This window comes from Onychomys torridus, chromosome X (assembly GCF_903995425.1).
Source record: "Onychomys torridus chromosome X, mOncTor1.1, whole genome shotgun sequence".
Lineage (NCBI taxonomy): Eukaryota > Metazoa > Chordata > Mammalia > Rodentia > Cricetidae > Onychomys > Onychomys torridus.
In genome coordinates, this window is record NC_050466.1 from 122,161,217 (window position 1) to 122,186,159 (window position 24,943).

Genomic DNA, 24,943 nt, shown 5'->3' on the forward strand with positions numbered 1-24,943 from the left:
TTCCCTTTTCTAGGGTAAGTATTTTGAAGTGGAATTACTGGCTCATAAACTATTTGAACTTCCAGACTCTTCCACTGAAGCAACTGCAGTATTTTGCATTTACATCAATACATGAGGGTTCGGCTTGTGCCACATCATCACCAACATGTATTATCTACCTTTTTGGAGATAGCCATCTTAGTGGTAGTGAAGTAAAAGCTCATTTTGATTTTGATTTGCATAGCCTTGATGGTTAGTGATACTAAGCTTCCTTTCATTTGCTTATTAGTCATCTGTGGATCTTTGCTGCCCCATTAAGCTGTTGTATTAGTGAGTTGTAATAGGTTCCAACTCTTCATTGCATGCAATTTTTCGAAAGTGCTTTTCCTTAATTCTATGGGGAGTTGGTTTTCTTTCCTGGTTGTTGTTGCTGCTGCTGTTATTTTTGGAGATGGGGTTTCACTACAACTCAAGCTAGCCTTGAAATTCCAATTCTTCTGCCTCAGTCTCTCATTACCCTACTGTCAAGGTTCTATGCGGCTCTTCTGCTTGCTTGTTTGTTTTTGAGACAGGGTTTCTTTGTGTAACAGCAGCCTTGGCTGTCCTGGAAATCACTTTGTAGAGCAGGCTGGCCTTGAACTCATAGAGATCCACCTGCCTCTGCCTTCTAAGTGCTGGGATTAAAGGCGTGCGCCACCACTGCCTGGCTCATTTTGTTTTTAAAGATCTATTATTTATTTTTACTCATGTATGATAATTTGCCTGCATGTATGTATGTATGTACATGCACCGTGTGTGTGCCTAGTACCTGCAAAGGCCACAAGAGTGTTTCAGATCTACTGGAACTGGAATTGTAGGTGGTTGTGGCTGCTGGGACCTACGTGGGTTCTTTGGAAGAGCAGCAAATGCTCTTAATCACTGAGCCACCTCTGCAGCTTCTCAAATCATCATTTTTACACCTATCAACTGAACTATTTCTCATCATTCCTTCCGGTTTTGGTGTGATATCCAAGAAACTATAGCTTACTTCGGGGTTATAAAACCTTACTCTTTCTTTATTTTAAAGGGTTTACACTTAGCTGTTACACTTAGATCTAAAGCCATTTTGAGTTAAATGTGTATAGTGCAGGGTAGGGATTCACCTTCATTTTGTTGCATTCCAATCTTTCAAGCATAAATGTAAGGGTAGGTTTTTCTTTTCTTTTCCACTGATGTGTGTGTCTAATCTTTCACACTGTCTTGACTACTGTGGATTATTAAAGGTGAGTGAGACTCCAACTTCCTTCTCTTCCAAGATTGTTTGACTGATTCTATGTTCTGAGCATTTCCATGTGAATTTTAGTATGACACTGTTGATTACTGGCAACAGAGACATCTGCTGTTCTGGAAGAAATTATACTGAATCTGTAGATCAGTTTGAGACTACTGCAATTTTCTTTTAAGTAACAAACAGATGTCTTTCTATTCATTTAGGTTGCCTTTAATCCAACAATATTTTTTGTTGTTTTTTTTTGTTTTAAATGGTTTTTTTGTTTCTTTTCTAGTGTACAGATAATTTGTACCAAGTCTGTTCAATTTATTCTAAATATTTTTGAAGTTATCATAAATATAATTGCTTTTTTTTCTTAAATTTTATGGTTCTTTAAAAAACATAAATTTTGGTCTTGCTGATCTTTCTCTATTGTTTTGCTCCATTTCATGTCCACTTTAGTCATTTCTTTCCTTCTGTTTGATTAGGCTTAGTGATTTTGTTTTGTTTTGTTTTTTTGCTTTTTCAAGACAGAGTTTCTCTATGCAGCTTTGCGCCTTTCTTGGAACTCATTCTTGTAGCTCAGGCTGGCCTGCCTGTGTCTCCCGAGTGCTGGGATTAAAGGCGTATGCTACCACTGCCTGGCCCTTAGTGATTTTCTTATTATGCCTCCCCAGTGGACTTTTTCATTATGAAATGTCTCTATCTATCTCTAGAATATTTTTGTTTTAATGCACATAATTTTAGACAGTCTTGCTTTGTAGCCCAGGCTGACCTCAAAGTGACAGTCATTCCTCTGCCTCATCCTCCTGAGTGCGAGGATTACAGGTGTAAGAAAACCACATTTGGCATTAAAACATATTTTATCTAGTGTTAGAAATGGTTGCTAGCTCTCTTAAGTTGCTGTTTATATGGAATGCCATTTTCTGTCCTTTACTTTTGATTCAGTTGTTGAGTTGAATCTAAAGTGTCTCCTGTAGCTTGCATACCTAGACTTTTAAAGGAAATCCAATGTGAGTTCCAGGACAGCCAGGGCTACACAGAGAAAAGCCTGTCTTGAAAACAGATAAATGTTTTAAGTAATTATTCCTTAAATTGGTCAACAGACTGAAGAGTGATATATTATTTTATAATTCATTACACAACTATCTTTATTAGCATTCATATTACTGTCTAATTTCATAACAAATTACTGGAAGACAGCCCTTGCTCTGCTAAACATCCTTTAGTATTTCTTATATGGCAGGTCTGCTAACAGTACGTTCCTATGGCTTTGTGTGTAAACTTATACACCAAAGAATAAATTTATCACATTTAACCTCTGAAAAGATAATTTTATTGGAATTAAGTTTTTGGTTGACAGTCTTTTTTCTAGTATTTTAAATACTTCCTTTTTGTTTCGTATGTTTCATATTGTTATAACAGAATATCCAAGACTAGGTAACTTATAAGGAAGGGGGTAATTATTTTGGTTCATAGCTCTGGATGCTGTCAAAATCAGGTGGCTGATTTCGTTGGCTCAGCTGCTTATAAGATAAACATTCAGAGGCTTATATTAATTAATACTGCTCAGCTGTTAGCTCAGACTTATTACTGACTAGCTCTTACACTTAAATTAACCCATAATTTTTATCTATACTTAGCCACATGGCTTGGTATCTTTTCTTAGTTCTGTCTTGTCATCTTGCTTCCTCTATGTCTGGCTGGCAACTCTTGACACAGCCCTTCCTTTTCCCAGAATTCTCCTCGTCTGCTTGTCCTGTCTATACTTCGTTTGGCTACTGGCCAATCAGCGTTTTATTTATCAACCAATCAGAGCAACACATATTCACAACATACAGAACGATATCCTACAGCACTTCCCCTTTTCTGTCTAATTAAAAAGGAAGGTTTTAACTGTTTTTTGTTTGTTTGTTTGTTTTTTCAAGACAGGGTTTCTCCATGTAGTTTTGGTACCTGTCCTGGATCTCGCTCTGTAGACCAGGCTGGCCTTGAACTCACAGAGATCCACCGGTCCCTGCCTCCTGAGTGCTGGGATTAAAGGCATGCACCACAGCCGCCTGGCAGAAGGTTTTAACTTTAACATAGTAAAATTACATTAAATAGAACAGTTAACAAGCAAGAATTACAGTTACAATATCTAGTCTATTTGTTTGGCAAAATTAAAGAAGATATTCTATCCTATATTTGTGAGTGCCTCCACCTTACAAGCTGGGGAAGATAAAGTTGGTTGGGAGAACAGAGACCCAGTCCTTTTGGGTTTATCTATAATATACCTTCTACAATATAAAACTGGGGTAAATGAAGCAGTCGGAGGCTTGCTTCTCCCAGGTGAAACCAGTTTTCCTAGGCAACAGAAGCATCTTTTAAGAAATTCTTTTTGGGGGTTGGGGATTTAGCTCAGTAGTAGAGCACTTGCCTAGCAAGCGCAAGGCCCTGGGTTCGATCTTCAGCTCAAAAAAAAAAAAGAAAAAGAAATTCTTTTTGACATACAAACTCATCAGCTTTTGGCATTATTTATTCAAAATATATAAATAAACTACAATCACTAATTCTTTCCTTTGCTGATAACACTTATGGCTATTTTAGACCTTAGTTTGTACCATTTGTAAGGAAATTTGTATGCACTGGAGATATTTACATACAACAATGATTATTCCATTATCTTGGATCCCTTATTACCATAAAAGACTACCTTTCATAGAACACCCAAATTTATGTAGAATGGATGAACAGATGTAAATTACTTTCTTTATAGAAACAAGCTGTTTTCCCATAAAAGGTTATGACTGACAGCTTACATCCTAGCTGAATCTATTCTTCATTGTATTGTAATTCCAATCTCCCCTTGTTAGATGTGGAGGACCCTTCTAACCTATCCCAGAATGACTTCTTCTTCCTTTTTTTTTTTTTTTTTTTTTTTTTTTTGAGACAGGGCTTCTCTGTGTAGCTTTGCGCCTTTCCTGGAACTCACTTGGTAGCCCAGGCTGACCTCGAACTCACAGAGATCCACCTGGCTCTGCCTCCTGAGTGCTGGGATTAAAGGCGTGCATCACCACCGCCTGGCTCCCAGAATGACTTTTTAAAGGTTTCCTGGACAGACTAGGCTTTATTTTGCATAGTTAAGGGGCAGGCCTACAAAACTCAAAGACTCTTATTATATTTTAAGTTTCTGATAATGAAGGAATGCTTTTGTAACTCTTGGTTAAACTTATTACTTCATTAATACTATTTCATCAGAAACTCTTTATACTTTATTAAACCTGTGAGCATCCCCATTTCCCATTTCCAAATGAAAAAATGCTAATAAAAAAAATTGAAACAGCATTTTGGTATGTTATCCAGCCTGGTCTCCAACCCCTGGATTCTGCTGGTCTTCTGGTCTTAGTCTCCTAAGTAGCTGGAAATGCTATTGTGCCACAACCAACTTTAATGTTCCTATATGTGCAGCCTTAAATAATGTAATTATTATTGTTTGCTAGTCTTACATAGATATGTTATGAGCAGCATCGGGTATCATTTAGCTCTTGAAAAAGTTTTACTCTTTCTTTACTCAACAAAACAGAATTACACAAAAATTTTCAAAGCCCTTTACTCGTCCTCTACAGTCTTAACCTTGTATTCCACAAAGACCCATACAAAATCTCCAACAAAAGCTGATGAGGTATGCCACCCAATGGATGTAGTATAGTACTGCACTCACAAAATATATACTACAATATCCCAAATCACCTTTGTAATCCCCCTGCAGTAGCCTTAAACCACTACAGCTACCGAACAAATGTAGGCAGAAAAAGAAAAGTGACCATTAAAATGGAAGGATGTGAAGACAATGGCATAAAAGTAGCCAGATGACCAAAAAAAGAGAAGTAATAATGGCCTTCAAAAACAAACTTATTTACTGTGCACCCCTTCAACCCTGCAATGGATGATGAAAAACTATTGATAGAAATAGGGTGGAGTTAGGATCAAACTACAGAGACCAGAGTGGACTACAGTTTTTACTCCCTTGCTAAGTTGCTCTTTCAATCTGACTTGGATTTAATCATTGCTCACTGAGTACTGATCACATTCCAAGCAAGGCAGTGTTCCAATGCTTTCATATAGACTGTCATTTACTTCTTTCAATAGTTTTACTCCTAAAAGTTTACTTTCTCTTGAAGCCATCTGCTGCTCAGGGGATCTCAAGGTTCCTGTATTTTCTACACAGATTCATTGTGGAAGAGTCATAGTACAGGGGACTCGCAAACCTGTACAAGTCTTTGTTTATAAGGCCAAAAGACTTACCTAAGGAGAAACAAACGGGCAAAGAACCTGTATCACTCAGGGAAGAGGTTAGCTGACCTTAAGAAATAATATGGCCTCTGTCTTATGATGTGTTTAGAAAAGGGCGTGAGAAATTAATGACTATTATGTAAGAAGGACTTTGATGATGACTGTAGACTTTTCTCCTATTTGAGAACAATTCTCTGCTTGCCCTGCAAGAACGAAAACAGGGCAGAAGAGAATGGAAGGGCGTGCCAATTAAGAGTACTGTGTTCATTTCTAGTGGCTATGTGGGGGCTGTTGTTCTCTTGGTACCTCAGAGACGCCTAACACCTAAGAAAACACATAGTTATCCTTCTTCCTATTCTATGGACTAACAGCATTGATGAGACAGTAGAAGAAGAAGTGAGTAAAGCCAGAGAACAAACTGTGTAAACCCAGCTGGCGAGGAATTCACTATGCAGACAAGGCTGGTCACAAACACCCAGGAGCCTCTGCCTCCTGGCTGCTGGAATTAAAGACTTGAACCACCACGTTATACAAGAACAAACTTTCAGTGATGGACTTTTTTGTAGGAAACAATGTATGCTCATTAGAGACACTAGTTAATTTTACACAGGGCCAGCATATCATAGGACTGTGACGCCTCTGTAAACTTTAACATTCATAAATTTAAGTATAGAGACAATTTTCTACATAGCATTACCTTATACTTTTCATATATATATATACATATATATATATATATATATATGTACACACACTTTCATATATATTTATATATACTTTCTATATCGCACGTTATACTTTTCAAAGAGTTAATATGAAGACTTCAGTAGATGACACAAGACAGTGACCACTTCAAAAATATATAGGCTCGGCATAGCACGTCTAAGAAGGACAAACTAGTGGCTGCGTGCAAGACACAGTTCTATCAGTCCCTAACTATAGTTTCATGCGTGAACTTCATGTGTTAAGAGAAACACCTTACCTGGCATGGTGGTATACATTTTTAATACTAGCACTAAGAAGGCAGACGGAGTGTAAAGTCAGCCAATACGTGCACACACATACACCACGTATATATTATATATACTAGATATTGTTATATAATATAGCAAATTAATCTACAGAAAAACAGATTCTGAGGCTTATTATTGAAAACAAATGATGGTTTTTAGTCACCTGGAAAACTGAAAAACACTGGAATCCAGAGACTTAAGTTGAAGAGGTGATCTGTTTTCTTCCCCACCAGATGAAAGCAGGCTAGGGCTATTGATTTGCTCACATCCAACTGTCTTGTCAGTTAGTTCAGCCATATCTTGTGTAGTAGAAGTCTTTAGTGGACTACTGAGGACCTAGCAAAAAAGAAATAGTTCATAAAAATCCCAAGTTTAAACAAAATACCAAAAGCTGTGTCAATTCTTCTGATGCTAGGAAAGAATGCTTGGCCAAATAAAAAGAAACTGTTTCCTAAACAGAACAAACAGTGCACAGTGATGTACACTAGGACACTGAACCCAGACACGTTCAGTCACTAACCTTATCAGCTAGACACCACCAGACTGCTCCCAACGCTTGTATTGGTTACTTGACCTATCCCACCCACAACACAAACCCAGGCCCCAGTCGCTGTCTCCTGCGCTCTTGTGACCCAGGTGAAGGCTGGGCTTTCATCCTTTCGAGCTCTGTGTTGAAAATATGGGTGGAAAGGAAAAGCATTGCAGCAAGTATCTGCTGGTTTAGGAGAGACACATGCCAGAGGCTACCACATGTTCACAGTGCACACAACAGAGACATGCACCTGGGATCTGGTAGGAGCCAGCATATGAAGAAAATACGAATAATTAGGGTGAAAGAATAAAGGGAAGGCAAACTGAATGAGGACAGGGCAGTCCTGGCAATCCCAATCTCAGTCTAGATATAGGATATGAAACGTGATCGCTCATAAGCCTCAGTTTGAGCAGGGTACGTGAAGAAGCGTTAGTATTAACTGCCTCTCTCCTCACTAGTCTGACCTGCCCGACTGGGGAAGGAAGTGAATCTAACATGCGACTAGCAGATCTCTGGGAAATAGGGTCAAGAGGGAAATCATGCAGAAAGGCAAGGAGGGGTGGGAGAGATATATGGGTGCTATGGTGGCTGTCAGGAAAGGAGTGTCCCTGAAAGGACGGCCAACCTTATTGCACCCTTCAGCGTCCGGAGCTGGGCAACCATGTCCGAGAGACAGTGCTCCTGAAAATTCAAAACAGCAGAGTCTTTATAAAGCCAGCCAGCCTGAAAGCAGGGATGAGGGGGGGCGCGGGGAGGCACAAAGAACCAACCCTTCTTCCCAAGAGAAAAGAGGAAGGAATGATCCCTGAATCCCAAAGGAAAGGAGACAGGAAAACCAGACACTCAAGAGGAGCAGCTTATGAAGATGGCACACAAGTGTTATGTGACGCCAAATGTGTCATTCCCACTGCCCAGAATCAGTACGAATCCAAATCTGGAAAATAAATGACATGACTCTTCTGTCGATTGATCTGAATAGCAACAACAGAAGATCAACACAAAGTCCAACAATCCAATCCAGAGAAAAGAGCATGAGAAGAGACCCTCAGCAATGCTACGTACTGTCCTTCAACCTCAATCCTGTGTTGAGGAAAACGGGGTGAGAAAAGGAAGAGATGGACCTGTCTCTCACCTGCTGCTTGTCACCTTCCACAGGCTGCTGCTTCTTCTCAACAGTTTCATCTCTAGAAGATAAAAGTGCTATTTAGATTCTGGAGGCCAGTGTAGGAGGATTGCAAGCTCAAAGCAAGCCTGGTCTACAGAGTGAGTTACAGGTCAGTCTATGCTCCGTACTGAGACTGTCTCAAAATTACGTGCTATTTAGTTCACTCATGAAGTTCACTGAGAAACTAGGGCTATGTTCCTGAATGATGCTACTGGAGAGATTTCAAATTCTCATTCTCATTCTCTCTCTCTCTCTCTCTCTCTGTGTGTGTGTGTGTGTGTGTGTATGTGTGTGTGTGTGTGTGTGTGTGTGTGTGTGTAGAGATTTCAAATTTTCATTCTCATTCTGTGTGTGTATGTGTGTGTGTGTGTGAGATAATGGTGTGTGTGTGTGCATATGTGTGATGGTACATGTGTGTACATGTGTGTGATGGTGTGTGTGTGTGATGGTGTCTGTGTGCATGTCATGGTGTGTGTGCATGTGATGGTATGTGTGCATGTGATGGTATGTGTGTGCATGATGTGTATGTGTATGTGTGTGGTGGTGTCTGTGTGTGTGATGGCGTGTGTATGTGTGAGTGTGTGTGTGATGGTGTGTGTATATGTGAGTGTGTGTGTGTGTGTGTGTGTGTGTGTGTGTGTGTGTGTATGTATGACGAGCAGGGAGGAGAATGAATGAGGAGACAATGACAAGCTGAGGCATTCTGGATTATGTGACAGTTAGGAGGAGCAAACACAGAGCCCTCCAAAGAAATCTCCCTTCTCAAATCCCTTGTCTTATGTCAGGGAGAGCGGTTCCTCCACTCTGGGATATAGAGCACCACCTTACGTATACTCAACTGTTGCTTAGACTTGCTCAGGTATAAGTCTTCCATGCGTTCTTGTTCTTCTGGAACAGAGCATCTCCTGTCGTGCAGAGAGGAAATCATCTTTAAGAAGCAAAGCATGGTCCTAGCTTTTACTCTTTACTTCCCTTAAGGGCAGCTTAACAAATGGGTAACAGTATACAGTTTGGATCCCTTTCACACTACAAAAGCTAGCTATATGTGTAGCACCGAGAAGGGAATCTCAGGAGAAAAAAACCAAAAGCACAAACAAATTTATTCAGTGGCCAAAAGTATTCCTAAGAAATTGGCAAACAAAAATGAGTATCAATTGGAAATTACATTATAATTCATTTTGCAAGGGAGTAAAGTGGCTTAGAAGGCACTCTCCTGGACTAAGTGTGAACAGATAAAAGATAACATATTCAAAAGAGGAAAACATTAACAAAGAAACTTCTAGTAGTCAGTTTCATTACCTGACCACACAGTCTCGTTTCCTTTCCACAGAAAGGTGCTTAGGCACACGTGGAGACGGTGAGGGACGCTTACAAATGAGAGACCTAGCCTTCATTCATGTCTTTTCTTCCACTTTGGACATTTTCTCTAAAAAGCATACTCTGTTGGATTACCTTCTTTTCCCAGCATGTGGTCGGCAAAAGGAAGGATATGTAAATGATCACAGCTGGATTGAAGCAGACTGACTTATTGTGAACATAACGTAACTACTGAGTAATGTCAGGCACTGTTTACATGTTGGTACTATAAGGAACATATGGCACATTAGAACACAAACAAGCAAACAAACAGTACTGAATGTGCCACAGATTCTATTGACATTGATTCTACAGAGGAGACATAGGAAAGCTATTGACTCAATGTGGGATGTAAAGAACTTAGTCTTAAGGAATTTAAAAGCTCTAGTGGAATTAAAAAAAAATGAACACCACAAAAATAACCCCCCAAATAAAAAAAATGGCATATGAACAAAAGCAAGAATTAAATGCTGCAGGAGATCAGAGAAAATCATTAAAAATTGCTACAGAGAGGAAAAGTTGTCACCAAAGAATTCAGCTCCTGAGACTGCTATGACTTGAATAGGAACATGGGATAAAGTCATTTCAATCAGAAGAAATGACACTAGCAGAGTCCCAGAGGAGAGACTAAGTGTGGAATATGTAGGGAACGGTGCCTTGAAGGTCTTCGGTCAAGTACAGTAAAAATAAGGTCAGATGCTGGTTAAGATGGGGCCAGTCAGAATGGGCCTTGAACACCAGGCTAAAGAAGGTAAATCTGATCTGAAGGGGTTCTGTGAAATAGGAGGACAAATGAGGAGTCAGGGAAAGACTAAGGAGTCCTAGGACCTTACCTGTATTTTGGATGGGGATTATAGTAACAAAACCATCTTGCTGGTAATGTGGATGGATCCACCTTTCCAGGAAGTTTCCTCCACTTAAGGCATTCATCACACTGTACCCATGTCTGGTCAGGAATCTTCCTGGAGGAGGAAAAATAGAAATGTTATTGTATAGATCCTAGCCCTGAGCTTTGTCCTACACTGAAAAGGTATGTCCTCAAAATAAAAACAAAAACTTGTATGTGGAAAATAGGCTAGAAATCTTACAATCTCAATGTCTGAAATGTGTATATTTTGAGCAACATAGATAACTATACAAGATGTGGATACAAAACATATTAATCTGCCATTATCTCTAGAGGTTAATAATATTTATTCTGGAATCCTTTTTTGAGAAAATGGGATAATTTTACCATTGAGATTTATTAACTTGAGAAAAGTATGTGTATCATACATTGCTATAAAGAAATAAAACACACCAAATTGTTTTATTTCCTTATCCAATCACTGAACAAATTTTAAATTTATTTATAGGAGGCACAGATGCACTGTCATCAAAATCTCTCCTCCACTTCCCTGAATACTTCTGATTTCTCTCATTGTCATCAAAATTTGTCCCTCACTTCCCTGCACACTTCTGATTTCTCCTTTTCCCTTCAAAAACAGTTCTTTGGGTTTAGGGATGTAGTTCAGCAAATAGCTTTGCCCAGTATGGACAAGGCTCCATGTTTGAGCTCCAGCATCACGTCCAAACTATGTTGATATTCCCAACATCCATCATAAAAGGCAATATAATTTGATTAAACTTTCTAACTATAAATGATGGCTCCAACAATTGGTTGAGATTATTAAGATAAACTCATCCATAGTTGAACTCTTCAAATGCATATCCTCCCTCATCAATTCCAGAAGTGTGTAACCCAATCACTGTAGATTAAAGTGAATTCATTTTCCTGCGGAAAGGAGTAGCACATATGCAACAGAAGGTATAAATGTGAAAAGTTGTACTGGAGAGAACAAAGGATGATGAAAAGACACGGGAATTAGAGAGGCACCTCTGGCCTATTTTACCACCAGGGTGAGTTTTGTGTTATGTTGTATTTTACTGTTCTTCTACTGGACTATTCAATAAAGTGGTATGGTTCTTTTATGACTTCTTTCAGTAATTTTTCATTGTTTTAAATCCTGCTTTTTTAAATCACTAGTTATAAAAGCAACATCATCCCATCATGGAAAACTAGAAAAAAGAGAAATATACAAAGACGGAAATAAAAGGTACTTGTGCCACTCAAATACAATGCCCTTTTTAAAAAAAATCCATTTAGTCAAGTTTTCTCAAACTTTTGGACCTCCCCATTGCTGTAAGTTGCTCCAGACTTGCAACCTTGAAGCTCTAAGGTCAGGCCTGACCTCTGCTGTCTGTTATTTCCACACAGCTACAGAGGCAGAGCCCTTAGAAAGCAGTTTCAGCAGAAGTGGAAGAGGAGAGGAAAGGTCGTGTTAGTTTTGGTTTTAGATGTATTTGCACAGAAGAATGTCTTGCAGAAAGATGCCTGTATTATTCTTGAGGACAAGAACACTAAGAGGCAGCAGCTACAAAGAGACCATGGTGGATCCTTCAACCCAGGCAGAAAGAAGGGCTGTAGAACTTCTGTTTGTAGAAAATAGGAAATTAAAGGAGCTATACTATATTGCCCTTTTTATATCCCTCCAGAAGAGTGTGGCTTCAGGGACCTGGTTGCTTAATTTGAACCTTAGATCTACTGTGTTCTACTTGTGAAATCCTATGTAAAGGATATAAGTTCTTTGTGTACTGAGCTTTATAGTTGCAAAGTAAAAATAGCTGTATACTGAGAGTTTTGTGGGTTATTAAATAAATTATTACATGAAAGGAACTAAGAACAATTCTAGAATTTAAGTAAATACTCAGTAAATAATCTCTATTATTAAATTTCTGCTGCTAGAGAAACACTTAAAGAAATGTTCAACATCCTTAGCCATCAGGGAAATGCAAATTAAAACTACTTTGAGATTCCATCTTATACCCATCACAATGGCAAAGATCAAAAATACAAATGACAGCTTATGCTGGAGAGAATGTAGAGTGAGGGGAACACTCCTCCATTCCTGGTGGGAGTGTAAACTTGTACAGCCACTTTGTAAATCAATAAGGCAGTTTCTCAGAAAATTAAGAATTGATCTACCTCAAGGTCCAGCTATTCCACTCTTGGGCATATACCCAAAGGATGCTCAATCATGCCACAGGGACACTTACTCAACTATGTTCATAGCAGCTTTAATTGTAATAGCCAGAACCTGGAAACAACCTAGATGCCCCTCAAATGAAGAATGGATAAAGAAAATGTGGTACATTTTTACAATGGATTATTACTCAGCTGTTGAAAATGACATCAGGAAATTTGAAGGCAAATAGATGGGATTAGAAAAAAAATCATCCTGGTATGTACTAACTCATAAGTGGATATTAGCTGCAAAATAAAGGAAAACCAATCCACAGACCCAGAGAGACTAAGTAACAAGGAGGGCCCAAATGGGGACACATGGATCTCTCTGAGAAGGGGAAATAGAAGAGATCTCCTTGGTGAGCTGGGGGCAGGTGGGCATGGGAACTTGAGGGATTTGGTTTGGGGGTGGATGAGGGAGAGTACTGAAAGAGATGACTGGAAAATAGGGGCATTACAGGGTCAGGTAGAAACCTGATGCAAGGGAAACTCCCAGGAATCTACAAGGATGACCCCAGATAAGACTCCTACCAATAGTGGATACGTAGCCTGAACTTGCCATCTCCTGTGATCAGATTGATGACTACCCCAATTGTCATCAGAGAGCCCTCATCCAGTAATTGATATAAACTGCAAAGACCCACAGCCAAACATTAGGCCAAGCTCGGGAATCCTGAAGAGAGGGAGGAAGGCTTATAAGAGTCAGATGGGTCAAGGACATCACAAGAAAACCCACAAAAACAACTAACCTGGCTCATAGGAACTCAGAGTCTGAGTCAACAACCAGGGAGCCTGCATGGGATCGACCTAGGCCCTTTACATGTATGTGACAGTTGTGCAGCTTGTTCTACATTTGGGACTCCTAACAGTGAGAGCAGGGGCTGTCCCTAATGCTTTGGCCGGCTCTTGGGAACCTATTCCTCATACTGATTGCCTTGCCCAGTCTTAATTTAATGCAAGGGAAGGTGCTTAGTTTTACTGCAACTTGATATGCCATGCTTTGTTGATACCCGTGGGAGGCCTGCCCCTTTCTGAACAGAAACAGGAGTGGATTGAGGTGGGGGTGAAGGGGAGGTGGGAGGGGAAGAGGGAGGGGAAACTGCTGTCTGGATGTAAAATAAATAAAATACGAATTTTAAAAAGGAAAAAATCTGCTGCTAAATCTTACATGTACTAGCAATACATGAACATCTGTTGTACTACATTAATTATTGCTAATTTGAAAGGCAAAATGGCATCTCATCAAAATTCAAATTTTTGGCAAAAATGGAGGACTGACATGAGCTGAGATCTTTAGAATAACGTAGAAACATACACACAGCATTCAGACTGCATATGAAACAAAATTTTGTACCATACATTGATCTAGTATTTTCTATTTAAAAAAGTAGAAGCCTGGCCAGGCGGTGGTGGTGCATGCCTTCAATCCCAGCACTCGGGAGGCAGAGCCAGGTGGAGCTCTCTGAGTTCAAGGCCAGCCTGGTCTACAGAGTGAGTTCTAGGAAAGGTTCAAAGCTACACAGAGAAACTCTGTCTTGAAACAAACAAACAAACAAACAAACAAAAACAAAAAACAAAAAAGGAGAAGCCTCCCCTCATATGAGAGGGGCAGTGTAATCTCTAACACTTTAATATTTAGTTTGGTGATGTAATAACTAACTGTATGTATGCTGTTATGCCACCTGCCTTCTGTCCTGACCTTTTTCTAGTCACCTACCTCTACTTTTTCTCTAATATGTTTCGTTCTCTATTTCTGCTCTGAAATATCAGTTCAGTCCCAATACAATTTAGCAAGAATAGAGAGGAAGCAAGTTTGTTAACTCTGGACACATACTCTGTGCTGTGTACTGCTCTAAAATCGTGGAGCCCAATTCAATACAGAAAAGCAAAGTAACTCACCAAAGTGCACACAGCTATCAAGAAGCAAGTCTAGACTTTCCACTGAGGAGTGTTTGATTTAAATGCCCACTATATTAGTCTCTTCTAAGCTGCCAGCATTAAATCCTTCACACTTATGACCCAAACCACATAAGTCTTAAAACAGAATAAAGAGGTAAAATGATGTAATTAGTACCTGTACTTTCTTCTTGCTAGTTAACTAACCTTCCTGATGTGAAAAACACTATTTTATCCTTGTTTCTTCCATTGGATGGAAGGACATTACCCTTAATGCTTTCATATTCTACATTTTATTACTTATGGTACTGGCCTGGATGTAGGTAAGTTCTCAAAATTCTCTTGAGATGTTTTTTCCTTCCAATAAGCATTGAGCTTCTGGGCAAGAGCACTTATTGTCAACCTGAAAGAAAATGCAAAGAGTATGTCAAGGTTCAGCACTTTAGTAATTTTTATCTCTCAGAAGCTCCTGTTGAACAGAATCCAGCAATTTAGAATAGTCAGCATAATTTTGCTTACCTACAACTAAAAAAACTAACATAGGCATCGACTGCCTTTGAAAAGTCCTATAATAAAACCATAATGAAAACTGTAACAGAAAAAAAAGCACCATAATGTTAACATCATAATGACAGATAGTCACTTTGGCTGTGAAGTTAAAATGGTTGTAAGATCCAAAACAGTAGAATGGTCTAGGTTCTTTTTAAGGCTCATAGAATCATGGAGTGAGTATGTTGTTGTCATTAAAGACTATGATAGAATGAGGACAGAGATAAATACTGATGAATTATTAAATTTTCAGATGATGATAGGAACATAATTCAGGATCAAATAGAAAAACTAGAGGCTCATACATAAAACCTTATCAAAAACCAATCAAATATTAGCTTCATCTATCTTTCTAGTTCCTCTGCCTCCAAACCCTAATCATAGCAGCACAACACTAACATGGAAAATGTCTCTTCAACATTTTTCTCAACACTGCTATTAGAAGTGTAACCTGAGTTAGCTTTCTCGTCTAATGAATAATTCCTATGAAATTTTATCCCCAGGATTACAATTTAATGCGAATGTACACATACCTGGACCACTAGAAACTCAAGAGATTTCAAACCTCTCTTCACCTTCGGGATCATAATTGGGTGTTTTTGCGGATTTCTTCTTCAATATTCCTCTTCCTTACTGCCTCCTTACTCATTTTAAGTTAGCTTTTCACTATATACACGAGATTAAAGTAACCATAGACAAGTTCCTGTATTAACCCACCCCTCTCCTACTACCAGGGCTTCTTCCTCTCTGTTAATAGCCTTCCCTCCAGCTTTGTTTCCTCTTCAAGGTCTACTTGATAAAGAAAATTTCATGGGCTCCTGGGAGGATAAGTAGGAGACAAGTGGAATCGGTCTCCTTGCCTAGGTAACAACTGCACTGGCAGAGTCTGCCTGATCACAGAGAAACAGGACTAACAGGGAACATGCTCCTTTGACATTTTACTGCACAGCTGCTATAGGAGCCTGAATCTAATCCAGTTAATATTTAACGATCAGTATTTCAGAACACTTAGATGGCAAATTGTGGTTAATGTTGGTCCGTTTCTGTTCTTAACAGAGTAAAAGCTATACATTCTCCACCTCTAGTGCCATGACAGAGAATCATGCAGGTGTTCCACAAGCCACTTATAAGAACCATGATAGGAAAACAGGTTACCATCCTTCTCATTGCTACTATTTTTGATCACAGAACAGGCAAGTGGCCTTTTCTGCTATATTCTCCATGATTACAAGTTTCTTCTCTAGCTGAAATGATGTCCAGGACATTCACAGTGATGGAACTTTATTTTCACCTCTTCATATTTTTTCTGTTTAGGGAGCCAGATGTTAAAAACGAAGATATTTGGAAGCATTAACACATACATAAATACATAAGCATATGTATACATACATACACATAACCACACACATATGCACATATAGAAAATTAGAAAGTCACTATGAATTTCGAAAGAAAAATACAGGTTCAGAAAACAAGTGAGAAATTTTAAGTTTACACACTACCTGGTCCCTGGTACAGAGACAGCTTACAGCAAACCACACCACTGACATCAAATAAACAAAAATAACACAGCAAATCCTATGAAAGGGAGAAAATCTCATTTCCAGAATTATTGTGTTATAAAAATCACAGTGCCTACAAAGAAACATGAAAATCTGGTATGATCAAAGAAAAATGAAATCCAAAGAAACAGTCTCAGAAATAGTGCTGGGTTAAAGATGCTCAAAAAACCCAAGGAAGGGGTGAGAGAAGTCAAGTTCAAAGAGTTTTTGAACAAGATAGAAATGGCAATAAGGAAACAGAAAACCTGGAAAAAAAAAGAACTGAAATAAAATGTAGAACTGAGTAGAACAGCTAAAACAGACAATTCACTTGATGGATTCAAAAGCAGGACAGATAGAAGGATCTGGGAACTTAAAGAAATTACTAAAACTGAGGAACAATAAGAAAGACAATCGAAGAGATAGAAATGAAGCCTGAAGGGCATGTGAGGCACCACCAGTGGTCAACCATAGGCACTGTAGAGGTCTACTTTGAAAAGAGAGACTGAGGCATCTTAATGTAGTCTCTATGATAATCACATGGAAAATAGCTAGATAGTGTATATAAAAGGAAACAAGAAAAGAATTTAAACATTCTACTATAAAACATTACCTAAACATAAAACACAGTAATGTAGGAAATGAGAGGCTATAAAAATGTATTGCCAAATGACAGAAAACTTCCCTTACCAAAGATTACTTTAAATATAAATGGATTCAACCCAAATTCACAAATATATGATGCAATATAATGTGACAAAAATGGGCGGTAGTGGCACACGCCTTTAATCCCAGCACTTGGGAAGCAGAGGCAGGCGGATCTCTGAGTTTGAGGCCAGCCTGGTCTAAAAAGCAAGTTCCAGGAAAGGTGCAAAGCTACACCTGTCTCTACCTCCCCCGCCCACAAAAAAATAATGTGACAAAATGAATACAGGTCACCCAAGATGGTTGGTAAAGCTTATCATCAAGCTTCATGTCCTGAGCCTGCATATGCTCACATGTGTGTATACATACAAAAAATAAATATTTTTTAAAAATTCAATATAAAATAAAATGGCAGATTGTGCTGCCTATAAACAGAGTACTACTATTTAAAAAAACTCTAAAAATGAGAAAGATGATTTGGAAATGAAATTTGGCAACCTGGGACATTTCAAGGGGAGGGGGGCTCAGGAGGTCAAGGTCAGTTTTGGCTATGCAGTGATCTTGAGGCTACTGCACTGCACAGACTGTGAACGGATATATGGATGTTAACTAAACTGGTGAGAGTTCAGAAGGAAGTGGAGTAGCATGGTAGAGAAGAAGCTGAAGACTGCCTTAAAGAATGTCTAAATCACTGTAAACAGTTAGAAATACAGATGTTAAAGACACTACTAATCAAGGAACAGGGGAAATGAGCCAACACGTTACTGGAAAATCTGAAATATAATCCTAGCTACATAGTCCCAGAAAGCTTAGCAGAAACATGTCCTGTAGATCCATGGAAAACACAGCTTGTAAATAATGAATTTGTACATTTGGCTGAGGAGCTCTCCAGATAAACTGCTGAAGCTGTGTATGTCCTCTGGATGGTCATGTAAAATGCATGAAAGAAAAGATAAATGAAAAGAACTGATAATGGAAAAGGAACCAGAATTTGACAATCTGGAATATTCTCAGTCAGTCAAAATCACAAAAGATATTAAAATGTACAGATTCATTGCTAGGACTGCAAGCTCTCTAAATGAAGAGTAGGGTTGGACAATCATTAGCTAGTATCTCAGTCAGATCAAAAAGTCAAAACATGCAGTCACATATAAGGCTCTTTGGGAATATTAAGCATGTGGCTCATAGACCTTCACAATCATCTCAGTTGAGGCTAAGAAGAGAAATAAGATTGTCTAGGGAAGATCAGTCAAGAGCCTCTTGTTAAACAGAATGAATCCTCATCACATCCATGGAAGACCTACAAGGTTTGGAAATGGCAGGAGCACCAACACATCCAGCTCCGATTAATGGGGGGGGGGTGATATAAAGAAAGAATCCTACTGAACTTAAAAAATGAATATGTATTGTTAATAGTATACAGATTGAGGAAGCTGTAATTAGGACTATTTATGTATACATGCATACACATGTGTATATCACAATGACTACTGAAAAAAAAAGAAGCCATGAATTTGAAAGAGAGCAAGGAAGGGTATATGGGAGGGTTTGGAGGGAGGAAAGGGAAGGGGAAATGGTGCAATTATATTATTATCACAAATATAAATAACTAAAAAGACCCTAGTGAAGATAAAATTGATGAAACTACTCTTCTGTAAAAATATACTAGTCTTCATTAACAGATAATTTTAGAGAGTTGAACCACAGCCCAGAAGGCAGAGCTTCAGTGATAGGGAGGCAGTGTTGTAAGCCCAAGAAAATCATGGCTGCTCTTTGATATTTATTGGAATTTGCCTAGCTGGACTTATGAAATTGCTTGGTACCTGTAACTCCTTTTTTTTTCTTCTCAGTTTAAACTCACTGGACACAGAACTTTTAGATAACTGGTATCCTGTGCATCTTCTGCTATTATATTTCAGCAGTAAAGTGTGTGTGTGTGTGTGTGTGTGTGTGTGTGTGTGTGTGTGTGTGTGTGTGAGATTTGGATATGAAATATGGGACTTCTGAGCTGGTGACATTTAGCTAAGACTTTAGACTCTGCAACTTTTGATGATGTTGGGATGGGAGAGGGCCATCACTTTTTGAATGTGAGAAATAAATCTTGGAGCCTTAGAGGACAGACTGACAAATTGTCTTACAAAGATGTCTAGGTCCCAATCCCTAAAATCTGTGAATTTCATAGGTTACACACAACAAGAGAGAAACTGTTACTCGTAGGAAAAGTATTCTCAATGATGCAGTGTCAACCACAGGCCTTTAAGTGTGAATGAGTGAGGCAGAGGAGTCAGAATCAGAGGAGGCAATATGATTCTGAAAGCAAGTTGACTGGAATGATGCAGTGTGGGGAGGATGCAACTCATCACTGCTGACTTTGAAGTTGGAGGGCCTTGGGCCAGGAAATGCTGGCAGCCTCGAAAGTTGGAAAAGAAAAGGAATCAGATTCTCCCCTAGAGCCTCCAGAAAGGAAGACAGCCTGCCAACACCTTCATTTTAGCCCAGTGAGATCTGAGTCAGACGTCTAACCTAGAGAACTCTACTACAGTCAATAAGTGTTGCAGCAAGTCACTACATTTATGGTAAATTGTTACAACAGAAGATGCTCTTTGCTGTTTGTAGACAGAAGTTGAGTACCACTGTTCTTCCCTAAAATGTAAATTATCACCTGGTTCCTCTGAATCCATTAGATATAACTTGGCACATAGTTCAGATATAGGGGTTCTAAGAAAAGGGTGTGCCAACTATAGCCTGGAAGGTAAATCCTCCTCACTGCCTGTTTTGTGAACAAAATTGTACTGGCACTATATTCGCTCCTTTACCTACTGTCAATATATACTTTCATACTATGACAGAATTAAGTTGGGTAAGAGACTGCATGGCCTACAAAGGCCCAAGTAGTTCTCTCTGGCCTTCTCAGAAAATATTTGCCAATCTCAGCTTTAGGATCTGGTCCTACATTATCATTTTGTTTGATTTTCTTCACTTTAGTACATCACCTTGTCTCCATTTCCCCTTCGGAGTTCCTGTCAATACAGTAGTAGTTCCTGCCACAACTGGGTTCCAGAATTCCCTTCCTTTTCTACATCCTGTGTCCTTTTAATTTGTTCATTATTTATTTATACGTGTGGGTGTTATCTCTGCACGCATATCTGTACACCACATGTGTGCCTGTGCCCATGGACGCCAGAAGTAGCTGTTGAATCCCAGGAGCTGGGGTTACAGACAGTTGTGAGCCATCATGTGGGTGCTGGGAATTGACTCTGGGTCATTTGGAAGAGCAGCCAGTGCTCTTAACCACAAAGCCAACTCTCCACAGCTATTTTAAGGAGTATCTCTTTCGTTTTGTTTGCTTTTTTTTTTGAGACAGGGTTTCTCTCTGTAGTCTTGACTGTCCTGGAACTGGCCTCACTCTAAATGAGGCTGACCTCAGACTCAGAGATCCATTTAAGGCATATCTTAAGTCATATCATGTACCTAAAACTTTCCTTACCTGTCTCACCAGAGCATTTTACCTGTATAGAAGCAAAGAGGTCTATGAGCCATTTTACTGCTACTTGGTTGTTTTCAGTGTGTGAAATAATCTATTATTACAAATAGAATGCAAAGCCCTTAAATTAAGGTAAGCAACTCTGTTTTGAAATTCTTGGGAAGATTCTACAAAACCTAGTCCATGTCTTATGTGTTAATGGCTTGCTCAGTTAATATGCTTTGGCTGCATTTTTTAAGGTGAAGTTGACTCTAAAAATGTTTTAAGCCCATGATATTTATAGCTAAAATCTAATATCCAGATTACTCAAAGTGATGTAGTCCAGATTATTTCTTTGTAGATATTCTAGTAGCGTGTTAGGTTGTAACTGTTCCCGTCTGTACTTTTGCATTTGTAAAAGTCACAGGAGGAATTTGTGACAGCTAACAATGTTCTCTAATCCTTCTTCAAATTCCCACTTTTTTTTAGAGGGACAAGGGGAATGGAGGGCCTTGCTCTGTGGAGGAGGCTTGCTAAGAACTCATTATGTAGCCCAGGCTGGCCATGAATTCACAATCCCATTGTCATAGCCCCTGACATTAGTGGTCTATGCCCCCATATCAGGTTTCAAATTCCCATGTTTTTATCTGAAATCTTCCTCACTTTGTATGAAGTTTACATAAAGGGCAATAGGGCTGGGGACGTAGCTCAGTAGTAGAGTTTGTGCTCACATACACAAGTACCTGGGTTCAGTCCCAGCATAAAGACATGGGGCATGGTGATTCATTCTTCTCATCACAGCACTTGTGAGATGTAGTCAGGAAGTACAAGAATCCAAACCTACCTTCAGCTACATAGTGACTTTGAGGCAAGCATGAACTCTATCTTGTCTTTAAAAAGAAAGTGAGGCCGGGTGGTGGTGGTGCATGCCTTTAATCCCAGCACTTGGGAGGCAGAGCCAGGCGGATCTCTGTGAGTTTGAGGCCAGCCTGGGCTACCAAGTGAGTTCCAGGAAAGGTGCAAAGCTACACAGAGAAACCCTGTCTCAGAAAAAAAGAAGAAGAAGAAGGAGAAGGAGGAGGAGGAGGAGGAGGAGGAGGAGGAGGAGGAGGAGGAGGAGGAGGAGGAGAAGGAGAAGGAGAAGAAAAGAAAGTGGGGCTAGATAGATGAATCAGTGGTTAAGTGCAGTTGCTGCTTTTAAAGAACCCAGGTTCAGTTCTCAGCACCCACACAGCAGCTCACAACTGTCTGTAACTTCAGTTTCAGGGTATTTGATGTCCTTCTGCCATCCCCCAGCAGCAGGCACACATGTGGTACACATATACACAGGCAGGAAAATTACTCATATACACAAAACAAAAATAACTAATTTAAAAAGAGATGTCAATGATGCCTGAACTGGGTAATAATTAGCAAATTTATTATGCACAAGACTCTATGTATGTTAGTAGTGTCATTCTGTTTTTCATAAAATAAATATGCAGTAACTATTAAATTAACCAGAAATCCTACATGTTTATAGAATGCCTTTATTTGAACTCTCTATAATCTCCTCAAATTCTCTCTATAATTTCCTCAAATTCACACCAAAACTAGGCATCAAAAATCAAAGGTCTAATGTAACCAAAAGAAAAAAATACATAGATTTTTATCGTGGTATGTTGGCAGCAATAATATGGAAAGCTATTAAAACATTTTAATATCTAACATTTGGATTTCACAAATATTATTTAGGTAATTATCATAAATTTATCACTTTCACTCAAAAGAATGAATATTTTGCTCATTGAGCCAATGTTATTTCTAAACTTCCACATTTAGGAGACAAGTCTTGGTCAAAGGTCTTCATTATGGGTCAGGCTCACATTTAAATGATTAATTTATTTGGCTCCAGGGCACACCATTGCCATAACCACTAATAAGCCTGAGTGAGTAAAACCCAATTATGCTGAAATGAATTTGGGACTGCCATTCAAATCACTATCTCTTTGTCAAACCCTACATCTAAAGCTCTTATGGTCTCATATAAATGAAGGAACATTTAATTAATTTTGTTGTAGCTTAGAGCACAAAAAACATTTCTGAGAAATGATTTTTCCTCCCACTCTTAGAAAAAATACTGCTGAGAATTTAAATAGAATGATACTCAATGTTCTCACATTTTCTCTTTCTTCATATTCCAAGAACACTCCTTACCTTTCTGTGCCATTATCTATATGCTGCTTAGAAAAGTGGTTCTCAACCTGAGGTCATGACCCCTTTGACAATCTATCTCTAAATATATTTACATTACAATTCATAACGGTAGCAAAATTACAGTTCTGAAGTAGCAACGAAATAATTTTATGGTTGGGGGATTATCACAATATGAGGAACTGTATTAAAGGGTCACAGCATCAGGAAAGTTGAGAACCACTGGCTTAGAATACCCTTCTCTTTAGTTTATCTAGAAAACATCAACTTTTCCTTTAAGTTTAAGCTAAAATATAATCTGTTTTGCAAAGCTTTCCTTGATTTTCTTTAGACATTTCTAAGTTCTCCTCAGCCAGGCAGTGGGGGCACACACCTTTAATCCTAGTACTCCAGAGGCGGAGGCAGGCAGATCTCTGTGATTTTGAGGTCATCCTGGTCTACAGAGCAAGTTCCAGGATAGCCAGGGGTACACAGAGAAACCTCGCCTCAAAAAACAAAAATAAATAAATAAAGTTTCTTCTCATCTTGCACACACACACTGATTATTTTATGTGTATTTAAGTTTCATATTTTCATATAGCACATTTGTTTGTAACAATCAAGGATTCTAATTTTTCATCCTATGTGCTTTACCTAACACATGAGAGGTAACAAATCTAGAGTCTCATGCGTGCTAAACTAGCATTCTATTACTGACCTGTATCCTAAATCCCAAACCTACTTTCAACCCAATTTTAAAAACTCCTATTGATTTAAGCTCACTGTCAAGTTCCTTTCTGATTCTGAGCTATGGAAGTTCCCAAGATGCTTGTTTCCATGAGAGCACACATTTCTTCCTTGTTGTTCTAACATTTCCAGAAGTGTTCACTGGCTTCAAGAAAATTCGTGGGGTCAATTTTGATTTCTCTCTCCAAAGTGTGCTCCACAACTTTAGATTCATTTGCTTCAGGATGAAAGACAAGGTCCTTCATTTTCTCAGAAGTATTTTATCAAAATACTCCTCTATTCTGTAATTTCTAAAGGTAAAGTGAAAAAGAGCAAACTCATCTCTATTCCTGGAAAACACACTGGAAGTCATTCTCAGTTAACTTCTCTGGCTGGCTTTTAGTGGTGGTTAGGAAACTTTCGAGAGCAGAATGGTATGTGAGCAATTGAGCCGAAACATCTCAGGTTGAGAGTGACTCACCGGTACTCCTTGGTGTACTCAAAGTCTTGTTTGTTGTAGGCAGGTTTTAGGAAATTGCACTCAATGACTCCAATTACTCCCACACCTTCTCCACGAGTTGGCTTAGAAGAAAATGTTAATTTCAACACATTACTATTGATGGCCTAGAGGCATTTCCTTTTGATTCCAAAAAATAATAGAAAAAGTTACACAGTATTTATGGGTAAGAAAAGGCCAGGAAGATGTAGAAGAACACTTAGAATATATTTAAATAGACTGGAACCTGACAAGTTCTAGAGCAGAGATTTCCTTTCTTTTGTTTCTTGTTTGTTGAAAATAGACTTTTTTTCATATAATATACCCTGATTATGGTTTCCCCTCCCTCTGCTCTTCCCAGTTCCTCAGTTCTTCTCCACCTTCCCTCCCATCTGGATCCACCCTCTTTCTGTCTCTCAGATTGTTCCAAGATTCACAAATCCCTAGAACTGCCCAGCTCTACTAGCTGTCTATACTTCATCCGTTTGTTTAATAGTCTAGGATTGCCAAGAGGGTCATTGGAATAAAGAATTTACAGGGCTAAAGAGCAAGATTATATTCTAACGTTCTGCAGAACTGAAATGAAACTTCATTTAAAAATTAGAGGTGTGATTTAGTCATCTTATAACATAGGTGTTTCTACACATATATAGGCCACCAAGGAAGTACCAGAGTCAGAGGTGAAGCACAAGAGATCTGGGGGTTTGAACCTTTTCTGTACTCCTTACTAGAATTAAGGAGGAATTCAACTGACACATACCCCGGAGTTGTTTAAAGATGATATAACAAGAAAACCCAAGTTCTTTCAGTTAGCTAGGCTGG

At 38.9% G+C, this 24,943-nt stretch overlaps 1 protein-coding gene across 2 annotated transcripts in view; it reads right to left on the reverse strand.

Annotated features, from left to right (window-relative positions):
- The window catches only part of Morc4 (MORC family CW-type zinc finger 4), a 54,666-nt gene that overhangs the window by 7,975 nt on the left and 21,748 nt on the right, over positions 1-24,943 (reverse strand). For both annotated transcript variants that reach the window (XM_036175346.1, XM_036175347.1), the window contains exons 9-14: positions 24,107-24,207; positions 14,843-14,932; positions 10,403-10,531; positions 9,053-9,118; positions 8,181-8,232; positions 6,680-6,852 (exon numbers count right to left, since the gene is read on the reverse strand). In XM_036175346.1, the coding sequence (XP_036031239.1) occupies positions 6,680-6,852; positions 8,181-8,232; positions 9,053-9,118; positions 10,403-10,531; positions 14,843-14,932; positions 24,107-24,207 (611 nt within the window). The remainder of the gene's footprint in view (positions 1-6,679; positions 6,853-8,180; positions 8,233-9,052; positions 9,119-10,402; positions 10,532-14,842; positions 14,933-24,106; positions 24,208-24,943) is intronic.